The sequence below is a fragment of the Abramis brama genome (genome assembly GCF_963993115.1).
Source record: "Abramis brama genome assembly, chromosome: 5".
Taxonomy (NCBI): domain Eukaryota; kingdom Metazoa; phylum Chordata; class Actinopteri; order Cypriniformes; family Leuciscidae; genus Abramis; species Abramis brama.
The window spans coordinates 41,493,675-41,515,457 of record NC_139967.1 but is presented as its reverse complement, the minus strand read 5'-3'; the positions used below and the strand labels follow the sequence as shown (position 1 = coordinate 41,515,457).

The window sequence follows — 21,783 nt, the reverse complement described above, 5'->3', positions numbered from 1 at the left end:
GATTAACAAGTACTGTAACAAATGTATTGCTCATTGTTAGTTCATGTTAGTTAATATATTAACTAATGTTAACTAATGAACCTTATTGTAAAGTGTTACCAAACTCAATTCTAATTGAATATATTTGAAAATGTATTTTATTCCTGTGATTTTCAGCATCATTACTCCAGTCTTCAGTGTCACACGATCCTTCAGAAATCATTCTTACATGCTGATTTTCTTATCAAGAAACCTTTCTTAATATTATGAATGCTGTAAAACAGTTGTGCTGCTTAATATTTTTGTAGAAAGCATTATACATTTATTTTCAGGATTCTTTGATGAATAGAAAGTTGGGAAGAGCAGCAATTTATTTAAAATAGAAATCTTTTATAACACTATAAATGTCTTTATTGTCATTTCAAAAAAAGTTACATTTAAAGTAAAATTTCTGGATGCGCTACAGCAATGAGAATGAGTGAAAATGAACTTAATTTAAAATAATGTCTCAATACCGAATTATTTATTTATATTATTTGTGTTTGTGTGTGTGTGATATAAGCTTTTCTTGAGATTACTGGTGGATTTAATTTTGTATTTTGTTGCAAACCGAAAGCCTGATTTTGCCTGGAAGAATTCAGTGTTTTATAGCAGTGTTCTTATTAACAAGTAACACAAACCAAAAAGTGTTGTTATATGGAGTAATGTTTATTGCTGATTAGAAGTTGAATATATATTTATATATACACTTGCATACATTGTAAAACCAAAAATCCCATACTGTGGAGTAAGAGATGATGAATGAATGTCTCCAGACTCACAGTGGTAATGAACTGTAACTTAATCAAACACTGCTGATTGTCTCTGTGGCACCATCTAATACTGCAACCCAATAATAATGCTGTGGGATTGCATTTCTACACCTAGTTTTCAGGATCTGGACTATAATTAAATAAGCAATGACATATTTTTAAAAGCATTACATAGTTTTGCTGAGCTTTTAAAAGTCTTGCATTTTTTAAATAGCTAAAATTAATGTATATTCTAAAGAATATGGTCCATTGCAATAGAAACCTATAGACCACAGAATAAAAAAAAGGTAATTGGTAATTGCGACTTTTTAATCTCACAATTCTGACTTTTTTTCCTCACAATTGCTCGTTTACATCTTGCATTTGACTTTTATTTCCTCATAATTTTGTGATATAAACTTGCAATTCTCAGAAATGAAGTCAGAATTGCAAAAATTCCAGAAATCCTGACTTTATAACTTGCATTTGCGAGTTTATATCGCAATTTTGAGAAAAAAAAGTTAGAATTGTGAGATAAAAAGTCGCAATTATCTTTAAAAAAAATTTTTTATTATGTGGCGGAAACAAGCTTCCATAGAAACCTTATGTGGAATCAAGACAAAAATCAAATCCCTTATGACCGTAAAAAAAAATAATAAAAAAAAAAATAGCAGCAAGTGAATGAAATCTGTCAGGTTAAAAACCTTTTAAAACAATATGAACTAAATTCATAGCTGCAAATTCTGAAAAAAGTGCCTTTAATTTCTGAAGCAGTACATTTTACAGTACTAGTAAAGACTTATGATTTGCATTGATGTGCAAATTTGTGTTTTCATGTCAATGCTTTTCAATTAATATTGTATCGATTCCCAGCAAAAGTATGAGGATCATTGCCGCAGTGCACTACTGTAATGTAGTGCGTCAGGAAGGACGTCACAGCCCTATGATGAATCATATTTTGAGATGAATCCCAATATTGGCGTCAGAGCAGAGGGCGAGTCTCCTCTTGGCTCGAGATTCGGGCGTCAATCTAAGACAGAGCCATTCGTGCAGAACCATCTATAGCTGTCTTACAATACGGTGAAAGTACAGATGACCACAAAGCCAGTGACCCCATGTGTGCGTTAATATTCTAGACTCAGCTAGATGAAGGAAGTTGACGCCAACCCTTGCACATTCGCATACATCCAAACCTCATAACTCTAGTTTTCCCTTTTCGTCAAGTTTTATTAGATCTGCAGCAGATGGAATGGTCCGTTTCACATGCCTGAACCATGAGCCCCTTGGCTCTGAGCGTCTCGTTTCAGACAGTCCTCCGTCACACCCTGTGAAGCCAGTTCTGAGAGCACATTGTCCAGGTAGTTGGGGTCGGGGTAGCCGTGGCCGGAGACGTTGGACATCATCTCCGTCTTGTGGTGGATCTCGTTCCAAATGACGGTGTCAGGCTCCCCTGTGGTGCTGGAAGTGCCCACGGTGAAGATGAGGCGTCGTGTCCACGCCACCTTCAGCAGCTCCAGCACCTGAAAACCACATAATCAAGACCCTCAGATTTACAGTAAACACAGTTGGTGGGTTTTCTCACAGAGAGAAATGCAAACCAGAGCACCAAAGATCAACATGAAACAAATGCTGAGCAAGACCTATGTCAAGATTCAATATATCGGGCAGAAATCTTGTTTCTCCATATTTAGTCATTTGAATCATTACTATTGATCACCCTTAATGTCCTTTATTTAGTGTGTAATGTTGCTGTTTGAGCATAAACAGCATCTGCAAAGTTAGGAATCTCAAAGTTCAAAGCAAAGGGAGAGATTTTCTTTTAAAGAAATTGCTTTTTAAGGACTACAACAAACGGCTGGTAGAGACTACACGACATTCCTCCCGGGTTAGTGACATCACTAACCCTAAAATGTACATAAAACCTGCCCAAGGAACACAATTTATAGATTATCGAGACAGAATATTCTAATCGATGACTAGAAGATAACTACACATAAGCTACATAAATTCATCAACTAACCATTCAGAAATGTCCTGTTGCATTCTACATGTTGTTACTTCTTGAGTCTCTCCATCTTTCTGACTTTGGTTTGAACATAAAAGGCTAAAAGTTTTTGAAATTTCCAGTGCATGTGTGTGTGAGGTAAAAGGACACAAGCTGTTGTAGCTCCGCCCTCTGTGCCGGGAGCAGCAGCTCATTTGCATTTAAAGGGACAGACACAAAAACAGTGCATTTAGCATCTTTAGACCCTGCAAACTTGAACATTTTGTTGTTCCAAACCCAGTAAGACTTCGGTTCATCTTTAAATATTCTTGTATTTATTCACAGAAAGTCTAGATAATCAACATGTTCAAGCTTTAAAAAGTACATAAACTGCTCCATTCATATGGGTTACTTTACTCATAAGGTTTGAAGCTTGAAAATGTTCATTACCTAGACTTTCATTGGAGATACAAAAAGGATGAGAGAACATTAAAAATATCTTTATTTGTGTGCCAAAGATGTGCAGAAATGTTATGGTTCTGGAATTACATGAGGGTGATTAAATGACAGATATTTCATTTCACTTTAAAGTGTGCTTTTCCATGACATTTGGTCGCAAATTCAGCTTTCAACTTTTTGAACTGGCTAACATAGAAGTTGTCTATCGTTAGAGATATATAGTTTATATCATGGTATGTAAATGTATCCATGTAGCAGATAAAAAGTGGGACATGCATGCTGAGTTGAGCGCAATAAGTCGTGAAAAATATTCTCAATGCACACTTGCACTGACTGAAAAACACCCGAAGCACGCGCAGAGAAAGACGCAGCTTGCTGCGCTTAAATTATGTCAAAATGCCCATTGTGTGGAGTATTTACATAAACATTTGGTTATGTCTTTAATGAAAGTAAACAGTTGTAAATTCGGTCCATGCATTTGGTCTTAAAGTGACAGTAGCCTAATATACCTTCTGCCGTCTGTGCCATTAATGTTAACTAAACAACAAAAGACAGAGGGAAAAAAAAAATAGAAAAAAACAATAATTCGATCAGTGCTCTTCACTGAATAACTTTTGTATCTTTAATAAGAATCCATTTATATTTAAACCACACAGAAAAGTGCAGTGTTTTATTTTAACATTTGATTATTCAATTTCTGTAGTATGAAATAAATAGGGCTGAATAAATGTGTTCAATACTTTGTCATTTCACATTATTACACATAACTTAATTTCTGAACTTATTTTTGTTTGTTTCTTTGTATGTATGGCTTACTTGGGTTGTTACCAACATCTGGTGAAAATTTCATGTCAATAGCACCTTTGGAAATATATTTACTGAGAAAAATGACGACGTGTTCAATACTTATTTCCCCCGCTGTATAGCCGCCCTGGAGAAAACCGTGATGTCATCGTCCAGCTTAGTTTAGTTCTCATATAATGGTGTCAATGCAGGCAGATCAATATTATTGTTGAAAATTAAATTAAATGTTAAATTTAAATGTCCCCAACTCAGCAAGCCAAAAGCCAATGGCAACAAAGGTGAAAAAAGGCGACAGCGGCAAGAAACCGAAACTCCATCTTGTGTAACACATGGCACTGGAACAATTGATTCAGCAACTGCACAGTAATTTAACAGGTTTAATGTGTGAAAGTGGCTAGTGACTCCATATTGTGACAAATGAGAATGGCATGAATCTTTATTTGAACTGGGTCAATTCACTCAATTACCTTTCTGCCTTTGTCATTGTCAGGAAGGAAACAGAAGCGAGGGAATCCTCTGCACGTATACGGCTGTCCTGGGTTTGGGTGCTCAGGGCCCTGCAGACAAAGAGTGCATTAGGATAATGAGTGCTTCGTGCAGGCCAAGGCAAAGACAAAACCAACATCACACAAAGGAATGAGTCAGTTATGCCCCCAATAAATGCAGATGGACGCTGACGTCAGTCTGCTGGATGAAAACATTTGGCTGGTTCTTAAGGACCTCTAGCACTTATTCTTAAAGTTGAAAGTTGAAATCATGGTGCAAATAAATATAAAATAGTACAGCACTACATTGGTCTGCCAAAACAGACCTGTATTCCGGGCGGGATGTTGTAAATGATTTGTATAGTGCCGCAGTCTGGGTGTCCAGGCAAAGACTGAGGAATACTATAGATATCCATGTTGCCCTTTGGTTGGGTGCCGGTCTTCTCTCCGTAAATTGTCTTACATGAGGGGCACTGCAGGCTCCCGTCCTATGGTGTGACAACGTGAGAGAGAAAATGGGTGCAACAATCTCTTTAAAAGAAAAAGTTCATGTGAAAATAAGTATTTAGAGCTAATAAAATCAATTCTTGTAATTGCATGCACCTATTTTGTCATTTTAGAGTAATTCCAGGAATGCATGACGTACAATACCATTGAACATTTCGGGGTCAGTATTTTTTTTAATTTTTTTTAAGTAATAATACTTTTATTCAGGATGCATTGATCATAACTGACAGTAAAGACATTTATAAATGTTCCTTCTTTCAAATTAATGCTGTTCTTTTGAGCTTTTTATTGATCAAAAAATTCTGGAAAACAATTATAATTTTTTCGTTTTTGCATTAAAATATTTAGCAGCAAAACTGTTTTCAACGTTGATAATGATAAGAAATCAGCATATTAGAATGATTTCTGAAGGATCATGCAACACTGAAGACTGATGATCCTGAAAACTCAGCTTTGCCATCACAGGAATAAATTACATTTTAAAATATATTAACATAGAAAACAGTTATTTTCAATTGTAATAATATTTCACAATGTTGCTGTTTAAACTGTATTTATGATCAAACAAATGCAGCCTTGGTGAGAAAAAGAGACATCTTTATAAAAAAAAACACTTGACAATACCAAACTTTTGAATGGTAGTGTAGATTAGAATACTTCACCCAAAAAATGAAAATTCTGAAAATAACAATGTTTTTTGGGGATATTAACAGTATTGCAATTTCTGTCATCCATTCTTGGAATTACCCTAAAATAGATATTAAAATAGTTGTATACAATTGACAGTTAAAAGTGTTGGTAAGATATTGCACACCTTTGTTCCATTGTTGTACATGGCCAGCATGCAGGGCATGTGGAAGGTGTGACCACATTTTGTGAATTTGCCCACAGTGTTGGGCTGAAGAGACTGAGAGCACTCAGCTGGGACCTCATAACCAGACGGGGAGGCCAGGCGCTCCATACAGATAATACAGTCCTGAGAGCACACAGCCAGATGTCATAGGGCAGGGCGTTAAACATATGGGTGAATGTCATCAAAATGTGTCCAGGTCATGTTATATTTTGCATACAGAAATTGAAGTCTATTTTAGGACCATTACGTTTTTTTGCATAGTTACATAAAGGTGCTTAATTGTCATGAAAATATGTAAAAATGGTCCTAATATAGTCTTTATTTTCTTTAACTAATCTATTTACTAAAAACTATATTTATCTAAAACATAATATTCTTTTAACTCTGGGGTGAAAAATGACCTGAAAAATTTACATATTTATGCCAGTACTTAAAAATATACCTCATCTGGAACCACAGGCACTTCCTCCATGTATTTCTTGATGACTTCCTCTGGTTTCTGAGCAGGAGCTGAGGACATACACAAGACACATTTTAACCTACGTGACGACATGAAGATTGCATTTTCTTATAGAGTCCATGAAAGCTTAATCAGAGTTTTGTGGCTTGTAATCCATGTCTGTCTGTTCTGATCAATTGTTAATTATTCATGTACTACATACATTTTTGGCCAATCAAATGCTCTCTATAATGAGACTGCATCTGAAGTCAGCATATGCATATATGTGATATATATATATATATACCACATATATATATATATCACAATTATAAACATTTTCACTATCTGTGAATTTCTGTAGACACTTAAATTATTATTATTTTTTTAAATAAATTCCTATTCATAATTAATGCAGCTAACCTGGCAGAAGTAGAATGCTATGCTTGTTATGGTTTCTAAATGAACAAATACATTATGTAAATAGTTTTTCTAAGAAGCAGTTAGAGATGCTATGGCATCAGTATCCTTGTGTATTTCCAAGGAACCATAACCAAAATACCTAATACAATAACACTTGCTCTTGACTTCCTGAGTCAGTTAGTTTTAATGAGTGCATTGTTATGCATTATCACACACTGATTATATGCAAACACATATAAGCTCATGTATACACATTTAACTGTTAATGAGCTTTCCCCTAGAAAAGAAACACATTTTGGATGACAGGATAGGCCGGTTTTGCTTTGCATGTGAAGACCGTGACCGTTTAATGTGCACATCAGTTCGTTTTGATGTTACATCAAGGCAATTTTCGCAATTTACTAATGTAAACAGAAGTGTGCAGCATATGTGCCTAAATACAGAGTCTCTACATGGTGATGGACAAAAAATGAGTTTAAATTATACTTCAATGCTTTTGAATTCACTGCTTGAGAATCTTTGCAATCTTTGCATTCAGTTCAGCGTTCCCCTGAGAAACTTGGCATTCTCTCTTAAAGGCATTGCAATATAGTTTTTCCTCCCACCTCATATGTCCATCACCAATTTTGCCAGTTTTGCAAGGAAATGCAAAACTTTTGAGAGAAGGCAAAAACATTGAAATATAATTTATAATCACCATGTCCCTTTTGGGGCTCCGTATCTAAACCACCCTTTAATGCAGTTAAAATCTCACAGCCTGAGGTTTACAATTTATCAAATAAAATTTACGGATCTTAGCTAAATAAATTTGCTAAATAGTTATCTTTCGAATATTCTTATATTTTAAGTGTAATCCACAGCTCTTATTAAAATACTTTTGCTAAATTTTATAATTAAATGTAATAATAATGATAAACAATTTGCTAAGTGATATCGTTTATTAGTCTAGTAACACAGTATATAGAATTCAAATAATGTGAACGTGATTCAGCCATCTAATAAAGGCTTTGAAAGTCACTCATCCAATCAGAATTTAGAGTCAGAACTGTCCGTTAAATATGGCTTCTTTTAATAAATCAATGTTTGATACTTAGCATTTAACATACCATTTAAAAGCACACACTGTTCAGGTTGCAGACTTTGGTGTTAGTTGTAACACTTAAATAGTCCGTTCAAAACGGAAAATGTGTTTAGGATGTTTTAGTAAGCGATATTAAAGTAGTAAACTAACATTGCTTGTGAGTGTCAGTCTGAACCTAATATCCTCTTCTGTATTAAAACACATTAAAATGTAAAGCATTAACCACAACACAGGTTATTTAGGGTTAGAGAAAGAGAAAAAGACCAGGGAACAACTGTTATTCGATAACCCCCCCAGCAGACATCTGTCTGCAGTGTCCCACAGGTGAGCAGGCAGGTGTCAAGCTGAATACCATCAATAGTGCATTCATTATGTGATCGAGAGGATGGATGCAAGACAGCATGACCATGACAGCATAAACATGAAATGGGTGAAAACATGACGGCAGAAGCAAACGATAAATAGAAAAACATAAACATCTCGCAATGGCTGGACGGAGCATGTCGGAATGAAGCTACAGTACTAACCCCCTGGGGAAAATATAATTTGAAAGGAGAATGGTAAGGAAAAGAGCAATTAAACAAAAAGGACAGCAGCAGTTTGCAGGCCAGTGGAGGGCAGGTTCGGTCGGGCTGGTTGGCGGTGCTTAACTACCTGTCCTGGACTGTCTCTTTGCCCTCTTAACGGAGCTGGGCTGGCCTTTGGTGGGCCTGCTGGAGCCACGCTGGGAGAAGGGGGCGGTCATGAAGCGAACTCCCAGTCCTGCGGCTGACATCAAAATGGAAGCCATGCCTGGAACGGCCGGAGGCCATGTGGAGACATGCAGGAGGAAGGGAGGAGGAGGAGTGAAGGAAAGGAAGAGTAATGAGCCAAGAGTGGAGAGGCCAACCACAAGTGGGGCATGCTCTGATGAGGTCAAGAAAAGTTTAGGGTCCTACTCACCCTGTAATACCGGTGACAAAAACATCCATCTATAGATGCTGACTACAATCCTACCTGTTATTAATATTCGTCTAGGACTAAATGCAGTACATGGGATCCAGTTCGCTTTGGAGACTAACTGTGATGCGATCACTCAAATCACCTTCAGAGGAGACATGGGACACATTGGTCTCACAGAGTCAGACTTTTAACTATTTGCATAACGTCTGGTCCATTTTGACAGGAAGAGACCATCTGATTGACATCTGATGACCAATCACAAATCGTGTTGCTTTTAAGCAACGTTTAATGACAGGACAATTTGAAATCCATTACAACATAATAATAGAACAGCATGACAAAAAAAGCTGCAAGCAAGCAATGCTTCCGGACACATAAAAAAAATTACATTAAAGCTTTAAACACACCAAGACATATGACCAAATCTGAGCATACTGTAAGCATTAGGCTACGTTTTTAAGACAGCATGTCAAGTTAAACATTTAGGCCTGGTTCCACAGACAAGGTTTAGAATAAGCCAGGATTAGGCTTTAGTTAAATAAAGACATTTAAGTAGCTTTTATAAATGTGCCTTAAAAAAAAAAAAAAAAAAACATTACTGGAGAGCATCTTGAGACAAAACAATGACACTGACATAGTCTGGGACTAGGCTTAAGCCTTTTCTGTGAAACCAGGCATTTAAGTTAAATAGTTAAACTTTAAAAGTCCCCTTGCAGTCAATAATGTTATCGCGTACAACTCATCTTTGATGATCACAACTTTTTTTCCCTGTGAAAATGATTCTTCATGCCTTAAAATAGCTTAACACTACACCCTTACTTCATTTGAATATGCAAATTAGTCCCCGCCTCCACTCACACCAGATCGGACTACCTCCACTCGGTCAACTATAGTAAACGCTACACAAGTGGAAATATTGGTTTAATTCAGCCATATAAGCATACGCCAAGCACCCTCAAATGAAAGCAAGAGCACCCTCAGTTGATACTGTAATAATATCATATTGACAAAACAGATTTGGTAAATGCACCAGTGCGTATTTGTGTTGGCGTTCTAGAGACCGTCCAATGTTTCTATTTACAACGTGTTTTTGAAGCGGTGAACAAAGTGGCCAATCAGAGGTGTTTATTCAGTCAGAATCCACTCACTGGTCAAAAACCTCTTATCAACAAAGTGTAGACAAATGTAAAGAAGAGATTCATTGTGCAGTGTAGACAACTTTATTGATTATAATGGAACTGTGAGATCACAAAATGAGAGGAGTGACAGCTTCGGTCTTCGCAGGTCTTTTAGGCTATATACTGTATAATCCATTCAGAATTTGAATAAAAGTCAACATAACGGTAATTTATATGATTAGCCTTTAGCAGTGTGTTCTGTTTGATTTTTCTTCTGGATTCAATAGTTAATAATTAAACTAATAGTTTTAATAATTCAACTGTAATAAAAAAAAGTAACTTATTTTGAAAGATTGTCGTGAAGATCTTTGAGTGCCTGTGTATATATATATATATATATATATATATATATATATATGAAATGACAATGCTCGTAAAGAGCAGATGAAGATCATGTGTTCACGTCCTCATACAGTGAGACAGCAGTGAGACAAGCAATATTCAGTTAGTTAAAATGTGTGAGATTGAAACAAATTGGATTTATAACAAACAAGTATTCATTACTTAAATGAGCTCATTGTATCTGCATTAAATTATCACATTGTTTAAATTAATACATTTTTAGCTAACTGTGACTTTGTATATGTGCATTTCTAAAATACTTAACTTAGACTGTTACCTCGGATAACAGATCACTCTAAACTGTAATATGGACTTGTGGTTAGGTGTGTGAATGGTAGCAAGTCAAGTCAAGCCACATTTATGTATATAGCGCTTTTTTTAATAAAGATTGTTTCAAAGCAGCTTTACAGAGATAAGAAAATAATGCAACAAAGTTTGTTTCCAGAAGAAAATAGCGTCACAGTCCAGCTTAAGCAAGTTCTGTGATGTTTCATTTTTGTTGTAAAAAAAGTTATTAATTTAGTTCATGTATATATATATAGCCGCTCTGGAGAAAACCATGATGTCATCGTCCAGCTTAGTTTAGTTCTCATATAATGGTGTCAATGCAGGCAGATCAATGTTATTGTTGAAAATTAAATTAAATGTTAAATTTAATGTCCCTAACTAAGCAAGCCAAAAGCCAATGGCAACAAAGGTGAAAAAAGCGAAAAAGGCGACAGTGGCAAGAAACCGAAACTGAAACTGAACCGAAACATGTAACACATGGCACTGGAACAATTGATTCAGCAACTGCACAGTAATTTAACAGGTTTAATGTGTGAAAGTGGCTAGTGACTCCATATTGTGACAAATGAGAATGGCATGAATCTCAGGAAGGAAACAGAATGCACTTTCTGTAAAGCTGCTTTGAAATGATGTGTATTGTGAAAAGTGCTATACAAATAAACGTGAACTGAATTGAATTTATTGATGATAAATATATAAACACGGTTACGGTGTATGCAAATTCAGTTTTGTTTTTTTTAGCCTATAGTTGTTTTGCATTGATCACTTTATTCAAAACCCACCCAAAATCTCCTCACCTTCACTCTAGTGAAAATGATGTTAGAAATGTCACTTCGCTCCAGATCTGTCTATATGTTCCCCAAATGCCTCATTCATCTTGGTGCTGCAGCTGTCAGCTACAAGAACAACAGATATTCAACATCCCCATACACGCGCCATTAGCCTGAAATTTGTTGAAAGGCGACGGCTTTCAACAACCAACACAAAACCCACAAGCTGGTGACTCAGTGAAGCCGCTAATGTCATAAACTGACTTGTGACAAGCAGTCTGTGGCATGAATATACTTGTGACATTCACTGAAGGATGCTAAAGCTAACTTCACTGACTCTCACTGCTCTGGGAAACATTTGAGTGGTTCAAACTGACACTCCCAAGAAACAGTTCAGCTGCAGTTCATACTGCAGCATCAAACACCTTTCTGCAATGAGGAGGAGACCCCAGTGCATCACTGGAAGGATTTTCTCCTGTGTGCCATGTGTGATGGGTGAGTACCGTACCTGCCAGCGCCGAGTTCACACTACTGGATCCGTTCATGTGGAGAGGGATGTTTGGGATGCTGTGGAGACAGAAATATACACACTTTAATGCATGAGAACAAAAGCGTTTGACAATGGCCTTAACTCCCATTACAGGAGTTGTGTCATGTTCTTTTTATTATACAAAAGAGAAAGCAAATTTGATTGGTTGAGATTGTTGTAGATGACCTAGTAAAGATAAAATGAAAGCAAGATACTTTCCAAGGAAATCCCCTGGCTTTCTCGAGCTGTCATGGTGTAATTCATGCTATGCCATCTGATCTGACATGCCTTTTTCATAAACACTCCCAAGTTCGGGAGTAAGATTTTGAAATGAATACTTTTAATCAGCAAAGATTTATTTAATTGATCAAAAGTGACAGTAAAGAGACTTTCTATTTATCAAACAATTGTGAAAAAAGGAACAGTTTACACAAAAATATTAAGCAGCACAACTGTTTTCAACATTGCAGATAACAAGCAACTCTTGAGCATCAGCATATTTCTGAAGGATCATGTGACACAGAAGACTGCAGTATTGATGCTGAAAATTCAGACTTGCTATCACAGGAATATTACATTTTAAAGGGGTTATGAATTGAGAAACCAAATTCCTTGATCTTTTGACATTTAAAACATCCAAAAAGAGTCCAAAAACAGAAACCAAGCTCCTGAAAAAAAACTCGCTCGAGTGGTAGTAAATACAAGACAGACACAAACACGGGATTACTCCAGCAACAAAGCGATAAAGATGCCTCTGAGGATATTTTGAAGTGCCAAGATGAGGAAAAACATTTCCTCATTCTTTGCATTGCCTTCATTGTGATCCGAAGCGTGGATGAACTTTATTTTTAACGAAGTTCCAAGTCACATCAGACTGAATAAATGACGATGCAGTGCTGACTATATTGAATCCGACAGTAATGTCGCAACACACAAGTGTGAGTAACAATGTTTTTACCATGTGCCACTATTGCTTTGTCTGTTACAGATCGTTTGATATGAACTCACAAAATGATGAACAATGAATATAACAACGACAGGGCGACAAACTATGGCATTCATTCATAATTCGTTTACGCGAAACACTGCAAGCTATCCTTTGTCAACTATAACTGGTAACTCCAAGTACTTGTAAAGCATATGTGATACACATAAATGTAATGAGATAAAGCCCTTGCTGTAGCGTCTTCATTTCAACACTAACTTAAAGGGGTGGTTGAATATGATTTCACTTTTCTAACTTTAGTTAGTGTGTAATGTTGCTGTTTGAACATAAACAACATCTGCAAATTTACAACCCTCAAAGTTCAAAGCAAAGGGAGATATTTGCTTTTAGAAGATAACTACATATAAGCTACATGAATTCATCAACTAACCATTCAGAAATGTTCCGGTTTGAACATAAAAGGCTAAAAGTTTTTGAAATTTCCAGTGCATGTTAGCCTGTAAATCCAGACCTAAATCTGAAAGATTAATGGTCTGGCATCGACTAATGAAAATCGTCCAGCTCGACGACGAGGGGCGGCACCAAGCATGCATTTGAAAATCTCACTGCACGCAATTGGATAACACTACGACCAATCACAACAATACATGGGGTGACGTATCCAGACTGAGCCCCATACGCTTAGCTACCAGTATCCTGTCAGCAAAACAGCAAAAACACACTTCTTGCAAAGGAACGATTCGAGTGGCGTCTTCTGTTCCTGTTTTAGATATAAAGCCAAGTCTAACTCGTTCATTGTAGCGGCCAAAGCCGTTTCAAACAACTGGTGTTCATCCATAGCCATCTTGCAATGTTTACTAATGACTTCTACATCACTGCGCTGTCGTCTTCTGTTTAGCTCGCCTCTGGCCCGCCTATATCAGATAACCCGATGTGATTGGTGCAGCTCGGATATAAGGGCATATTTAATGAGCATCATTACTCGACGCCAGAGTAAATACGCTGAGCAAATTCAACTTGTGCTCTCGCGAGAACTCTGGATTTCCAGGGTAAGTGCATGTCTGTATGAGGAGTTAATTGAAGCTCCGCCCACTGTGCTGGGAGCAGCAGCTCATTTGCATTTAAAGATTTTACTCACCCTCAAAAAGTGACAACTTAAACATGCGATATGAAAATATCTGTGGGGTATTTTGAGCTAAAACTTCACACACTCTGGGGACATCAAAGACATATTTTACATCTTGTGAAAAGGGCATTAGACCACCCCTATAATATAATAAAATACTACCTTTAACTTAATATAATAAAAAACAATACCACCTCACAAATACATAAGATATAAATAAAAATGATTAATTACCATGCTGTTGTAGACTGGAGTATCCTTGGTATTTTTTAAAGGTGTAGGGTTGTTGTCTGATTCGGGATCAGACTCTGGCTCAAACATGTAGGCTATGGCGAACATCGCACAGTTTCAAAACAATTCCAAATGTGTAATTAAAAAAAAAATGCAGCTCATGACCCCTTTAAAATATATTAATTTAATATAAAATATATTAAAACATATTTTGAGACTTAAATTGAGACATAAGAGACTTTCAAAACAAGCATAAAAACAGTTACAGATCCCAAACCAAACTTTTGGTACAGTGTAGATGCACATAATAATCTACATTAGCCTAGCCTGGCAAGCCAGACCTACATCAAGATGTTAGGTCTGGAAACTCACCATAGACGCGGTTTAATCCGAGGGGTGGGATAAACGGCTGTCTTTCAAATTCCCTCTGCACGCAATAGGACAGCGCTTCAACCAAATGACGAACACATCTTCCTTTTTTTAAGAATGACTTAAGTGCCGTTCTTTGCTCTTTTCTCAAAGAAAAACCTAACTCCAAGTCCTCCAGAGTCGCGGACAAAGCCGATTCGAAAGACCGTTGTTCTCCATCAGCAGCTGCCATTCTTTGTTTTCAAGTAGCAGCCAGGGAACCGTTGCAACTCTGTCGTCATATGTTAAGCCCGCCCCCGCCTACTCTATACACGACGTGATTGGCCTGACCCAATTTAGGTTTTTGCAGCTAGAAAGTCTATTGAGAGTTGCTAGACCCACCTGGCTGCGAAATACATTTTGCTGCCGCTAGGGTGCGTCTAGATTTCTAGGCTAACATTAGCCCAAAAGATGATGACAAAAGAATAATGAGTGCACAAAAATGAATCCAATCAAAATCCATTTCTGCAAATATGTTTCACTGGTTGATAAGACAGTACTCTGCATAGATTCAGCATCGTACAATGTTTTCAGCAACAGTTTTTGGTTAACCAATAAACAATTTCCCACAATGACAAGTGTTCTGCAAACTGGGTCATGGATATACAGTATAGAGTAAATCCCTCTTATTTTATGCATATGACACAGATGTTTCTGCTACTTACATAACTGCATTTACAGCTTTATCTCAGTAGTGGCGCTACAATTCGCAATAATTCCAGCTCACAGTACACTCCCACAGTCATCTGAGAACCGCATGACACAGTCGGGTGTGATGAGGCCATATGCCAGAAAATATTCAGCTCTTCACTCTGTGTAAAGGGTTTTGTAAACAACAATAATACATTTCATAAGCTTTGTTTTTTTTATTACTTGGGTTACGCTTTTCAGCGAGTGATTTTGGTTTCGATTTCAGACTTCTCATTTCATAGCAATCATGCCACAGATCATATCTACAGGAGGTGTATTTTGTCCATGTGAGAATCAAACTAAGGTCAGATATGGGTGCTAGTGTAAGTTGACTGTGTGAATAAGGAGTGAGAAAAACATGTCTAAAATTTCCTGGTTCCCCTTTCAACCTAGTTTACCAGAAGAGAACAATAACTCAAATCTGGGTCTTCCCCTTTCAGTCAGCACAGTAAGTGCAGACTTGCTCTCCTCCATGTGTCCTAAAGCAGACCTCTACTCCTGTAGATCCAAACAGAGGAGAGGATATGACACCATTACACAGAGGAAAAGACAATTATAGTAGGGGGACAAAAGGGAGGATGATCCTTACTGCTCTTGAATTACAATTAGTCCAGACTGAGAGAGGAAATTATCATGCTATCATAAGCTATGTTTCCATCCACCTAGTTTTATGCACATTTTGGAATATTGTACTAAAAAAAAAGTTTGTGTGCTCAATTGAGTCGGATAAACTTTTTAATTGATAAGAAAACATGCGCATAAATTACGATGGAAACACCTTTACTGAATAAATTCCTCGATGCGCATCAAAAAAGACATGGATTTGCGATGGGATGGCATGACTGGACTGCACAACATCTGAAATTATACTAAACCACTCATCAAAGTCGCAAGATTACTTAGTTTTTTACGATTGCTAAGACAGATTTTTAACACTTTTAACAATTTTCCAAAACTCTTAACACAGTTAGCACTACATCCGTCTGTGTAAGCTATACTATCAACACATTTCTTGTTGCTTCAACACAAAATGCATACAATTAACACACATTTAAGATGCTTGAACTTCTTTTACACGCAAGCTCAAACAAGACCAAAACAATGGATTTTTACTGCCAAATTTACCAATGCTTTAACACTGTATGTCAGAACAGATAACACCTTGTTCTAAAGTCAAGGTAAACAGCTGTTTATATTGTGAATTGAAATACAAATATATCCCCTGTATTTTATTCTATTGTTACTGAGAAACAGCTGATTGAATTATGCAAATAGATATTTTTATTCTTCTGGTGCTTTTTCTGTTCGTATATTTTGCACTTTCACATAACAAATGACAGCTATATTGCATATTTTTGTTATCTTGCAGTAATGTCCTTTTGCAAATAAAGTCTTTATTGCAGCAATTTTTTCATTACAGTAACCGTACATTCTATAAAGCACTCTGAGATGGGTCTTTTTTTTATTGAATTTCTGCAGCAAAAGACCTAAACCCAACAAAACAAAAATGTAGAGAGGCTTCAAAAGAAACTGCAGTACAAAACGCAATCTATGATCAATACAATATACTGTCTGTTGTATAAGGGCATACCTGACACATATAAAATAATGCAGTTTCTGTAATTCCATCTGATGTTAGTGTTTTTATGACATTGTGCTATGATTGACTAAATCTTCCTGTTGGACGAGAACATATGTTAGTGTTTTGAAAAATTATTTGATTTTGAGACATGTTTGCAGTGTTTTGGTAGACATAGTGTATTGTTGCTAGTGTATTACTGTATTTTGAAAATTAGTGTTGGAGTTGTGTGTGTTGTAGGTGTGTTGGTGCATTAAGAGTTTAGGAAATTTGTTAAAAGTATTGAAAAAATTGTCATAGTGATTGTAAAAAAAACTGTAAATGCGTTTTGTCTGCATGCATGCTCTAGTCTAAGGCGCAAGTATGCAAAGTTTTTATATACAGTGCAGTACTGCAGCAACTTCCATTTTTCTTAGTGATATTTAGCGGCAGTTTAATCAGGAAGTGACGATTTAGATGGAAACGGTGGTTTATTCGTAATTTTTTTTATGCATTATTCCAATTTTGCGCGTGTTAAATTCGCAACTTTGAATGGAAACATAGCTTACAGTGGTTTTCCTGTTAATCCCACATTTTAAGTAAAAAAACCATGCTCGAAATGTGAAGCTCATATTTCTGATAATGCATTTACATTGCATGAATACAATTCTTACCTAAAAATATTAATCATTTATTATTGTATTTATTATTCCATACAAATATTATATTAATTTAGCTGCAAATTTGTAGTTTTACTTTGGGTCTACTAGATTTGTTGCTGTACTTTTAAAAACTTTGCATATTTTAACGTCTATTACTTTCATTGTACGTTCCTTAACGCAAAGACAATTCTGGTTGCACTTTATTTTTACAGTATACATGAACTGTCCTGAACCATTACTGAGTAATATAAAGGTACTACATGGACTTAGGGGGATAGTTCACCCAAAAATGAAAATGAAGTCATCATTTAAGGTGTGGTCACATTTACAGTCGCTCTGCAAAACAGCGCAGGCAAAGAGTTTTGTGTGAGGGCCAAAGATATTCCCACGCAGATTTTAATTTTCAAGCTGGTCACACAAACTCATTGCGCTGACCAACAGAAAGCTGCTTGGTTTGAAAGTGACTTCTGTGTGAGTTGCTTCATACATCACTACACTATTAACGATGGCCTTTTTTTTACAATGTGAAATTTAACTCTTTTTTTCTTCTCCAGAACACGAAAGAAGATATTTTAAAGAATGTTGGTAGCCAAACAGTTTTGGATTCCATCGTCTTTCAATATATATAAACACTCAGACATCTCTCAAAATATCTTCTTATGAAAGTCACAGGTTCGGAATGACACGAGGGTCAGAATTGATGACAACATTTTCATTTAAGGCCAAATTATCCCTTTAACATGGTTAAAGGTTAAGTTTGGTTCTGGGTTAGTACCTAGTTATTACACAATAATTACCATGTCATACAGAGAAAGAACTATAAAATATAATGCTTTTTTTGTAACTAATAACCAAGCCAAAATTATTTTCTGCAGTAATCAAAATTATGCCACAAATGGATTCACAGAATGACTGAGCTTGCGACTACAAAGACCACATGAGAACAGACACAATGGCAGGAAGGAGAAGACCACAGTAGATGATGAAATACAACCTTTTGACCTTCAGTGTCATTTGAAATATGCAGGTCAAACATCATGTTTCCTTATGACCAAAAGCCATTGAGTATTTTTAAACTGCTCTCTGTAGGAGAACTTCCATGCTTGTGTGCAAAGTCCTTGAAAATATGGCTAAAATAAGTCTCTCTTTCCCTCAGGGGAATAAAAACAACTATGGTGGTACCATGATAGATTGAAGGTATCAGATGGCAATTACAAAAGTATTTAAAACAAATATGATAACCTGCATTTTCAACTTTTTTTGAACTAGGCCTAGTAGTCTTACCTTAAGCCATTTGCGTGATGACCAAAAGCCTGCGGCGGTCCTGTGGGATGAGCCACTGAGGTGGGGGTGCTCCATGGGGCGTTCCATAACAGGTTCCCCATCGAGAGAGGTCTTCTGGGGTAGGGCGAGTAGGCTGAAGAGGAGCTGGTTCCAGGAAGTCTTCCATGCTGCGTCTGGAGGCTGGGTCTGTTGGCCTGCCCCGCGGAGAAGGAATGCCGTGACCGGCTCAGCATGGGTCCGGCGGTGCTGCTATTGCTCACGCACTGGTGACAGGTACAGGCCGGGCCCGAGTGAATAACCGACCCCGACGTGAGAGGATACGGCATGCTGCCTTGCCGCCTGACGCGCCGTCTGAAGCTAGAAGTCTTGTTGACTTGCTCTAGAGCGGTGAGGTCCACAATGTAGTTGTAGCCCTGTGGGCTCAGGTCAGCTGTGGCCTGCCCTGCCTGGTAGCTGTGCTCCAGCAAAATGGAGGTTCGGATCTCGTACGCCGTCCACCCTCCTTCATCATTGGCCCACTCCCAGAGAACGCCACTGCCCAGGGCAGAAGACTGCGGGAACAGGGATCGCCGAACAGTGCGCATCTTTCCTACAAAACATTTCACAGTAATTGGAACAAGATAATCATCATGAATCCTAAAATGCGCTTCTCTTCTAAAACATATATGCATATAAGCAAGAGCTGTTATTTCATCCAGCAATTACACTGTGCATCCTGTCGAAATCTGGATGCTTATTTCCTGAGATTTTATGTCACCTCTTTCCTGTTCTTTTCCATAGAGACCACAGGTGTCGAAAGTCATTCAAACATCCCCCAAAACAAGCCTAATCTCCAGCTAACAGACCAAACGCCCATGTGTCAGACTGCAGCGCTAAACAGCTTTACCCAGCAGGCTTAATGACCTGTTGTCAAGAATGAAGCATAAATATCATATATTTGGAGCAACTGAATTAGTTTCAGCCAGCATTCACAGTTCGCATTAAGCTTATTTCACAATGTAGATTATGGAAACACTTCCTTGACAACTGGTAACATTCACTTAATCCAAATGAGCAATAAGCGTATTCTTACCACTCCCTTAAAGTGAAGTACTGTGGCGGTCCTAGATGGTAAAAACATCACTTAACAACATAGTTTATGGGTCACTAATAAAGATGTCCAAGATAATAATATATTTATTTTAAATCTAGTCTAAAACGCTAATTAGATATAAGTCCTTAAAAACTTATCAGATAATTAGATATTATTTAAATGCAAATTAGATATAAGCTCTTTTAAAAAGTATGTGTACCGATGCTGGTTTTAAAGGTTTTTCGGAAAACAAACTTTTGATATAATGACCCTAAAAATGTCAAGTGTAAAAGTAAATCAAAAATATACTTATTCAATAAATACTTATGAATATAGACAAAAGAATAGCAGTGTATATACTAATAACATACTATCATACACATATCAAATATCTATACACACAATACTGCTCAAAGGTTAGGAGTTAATCTTTTTTTTAAAGAAATTAATACTTTTATACAGCAAGAACACATCAAATGGATCAATACTTACAGTAATGACATTTATAATGTTACAAAAGTTTTCTATTTCAAATAAACGCAGTTCTTTTGAACTTTCTATTCAACAAATAATCCTGTAATAAACTATTTCACAGTTTCCACAAAAATATTAAGCAGCACAAGATGAAAGTAATAGCTAACTTACTTAATAGAAGATTTATAGAAAGAAATAGAAAGTTATTTTGTAATAATATTTCACAATTTTACATCTTTTACAAATATCACAATTTTTCACAAATATCACAACTTCTTTAAATCATGAATTGTTCTGAAACTAGTCAAGAAGTTTATTTGGGAGTTTCACCATTCGACATGTCACAACCTGAACCAAAGGTTTGGTACAAGTTCCATGTTGTTATGTTACGTATTCAATAACACCGATAGTGTTAACAAAAAAGTACCACGGTACTACCATGTTTTTGAATATGTACCATACCATAGATGACTGAAGTTCTATACACGAATATGGTAACGATTCATATTCAGTAGCTACTATTAACGTACCATGGTACCACCAGCGTACTTTTTCTAAGTAGTTTAGTGAACGGGCTGTGCGAGGTCCCACTCACCGGTGTCCTGTCTGAACTGTTTGAGGTTGGGGATGTCGATGATGTAGGCAGACAGGCTGGGGTCCGCCTGAGCCAGACAGATGCTGGTGCTGCTGCTGCTGCTGGGGGTCGATGCTCCTCTCTGATGCTGGAGACACTGCTCGATGAAGCTGCTCACCTGTCCAGTGTAAGGCCTCCAGAAGCCCAGATCATCCTGCCATTCCCAAACCACCGCCATCGGCTGAGCCTGTCCTGGCATCCCAGAAGAGGAGGAGGAGGAGGAGGATGGCGATGCGAAAGACGGTCCGTTTCTAGACCCACTCCCTCCGGAATGAAAACTGGAGCCTGTTGCCATTTTGTCAGTTAGAAAAGATCCCGACTGACCGCACCGGCGACGAAATAAGCTGGAGTATAAAGCAATGTGACGATTTGGCCCAGCTAACAACAACACCCTTTCAGCTGCACTTGATTTACAGCCAGCTAGCCCGCTAACTAGTCGTATTCTGTAAGATATTGATCAATATCGCCACCTCAGTGTTTTATCCAGTAGTACACGTTAATCTAACCGCAGATTTGAGCGTAGAACCACTGACGTCGCATCATCTTGTTCGGTTGCTAGAGTCGCAGCTTCAGACTAGCCGCGTCTCGCTCTTTTCTTCGCCATTCAGTGCGTTACTGTACGGCTACCAGCCTCATAAACCACAATCAGATAATATAACAGCTACTATTTTGTAGACAGCAGACTAAAGTGGCTTATAGAAGCACACTGATGGACATGTTTTTTTTTTTTTTTTAAGTACGCAAGGGTTGTATAGTTAACGTTACTTGCTCGCCTGCTGTGTGTGTTTGTGTCGCTGACGTTGGTGGTGGATTCCCATAGATACACACTGTGAAGCCAGACACA

The 21,783-nt window shown here is 37.2% G+C and overlaps 1 protein-coding gene across 2 annotated transcripts; it reads right to left on the bottom strand.

Annotated features, from left to right (window-relative positions):
- Positions 1–666: 666 nt before the first annotated feature.
- dtx2 (deltex 2, E3 ubiquitin ligase) lies at positions 667–21,761 on the bottom strand. Of its 2 annotated transcripts, XM_084114324.1 has the most exons (9): positions 20,901–21,754; positions 18,760–19,348; positions 11,834–11,892; positions 8,460–8,597; positions 6,305–6,372; positions 5,824–5,985; positions 4,829–4,990; positions 4,485–4,574; positions 667–2,290 (listed from the first exon to the last, which is right to left on the bottom strand). In XM_084114324.1, exons 1-9 carry the CDS (start codon positions 21,232–21,234, stop codon positions 2,030–2,032), a joined length of 1,863 nt encoding a protein of 620 aa, XP_083970450.1. In that variant the 5' UTR covers positions 21,235–21,754; the 3' UTR covers positions 667–2,029. The 2 variants fall into 2 exon arrangements, with proteins under 2 accessions (XP_083970450.1, XP_083970451.1); XM_084114325.1 differs by lacking the exon at positions 8,460–8,597 and having other exon boundaries at positions 20,901–21,761.
- Between the last annotated feature and the right edge of the window lie 22 nt (positions 21,762–21,783).

Excerpts from the sequence above, each read along its gene's own strand:
- dtx2 (XM_084114324.1), bottom strand. The coding sequence starts at position 21,234 with ATGGCAACAGGCTCCAGTTTTCATTCCGGAGGGAGTGGGTCTAGAAAC. Across the intron at positions 11,893-18,759 it reads CATCACGCAAATGGCTTAAG|CATCCCAAACATCCCTCTCC; the intron begins GTAAGACTACTA and ends CTGTCTCCACAG. Across the intron at positions 2,291-4,484 it reads ACAATGACAAAGGCAGAAAG|GTGCTGGAGCTGCTGAAGGT; the intron begins GTAATTGAGTGA and ends TGTGGTTTTCAG.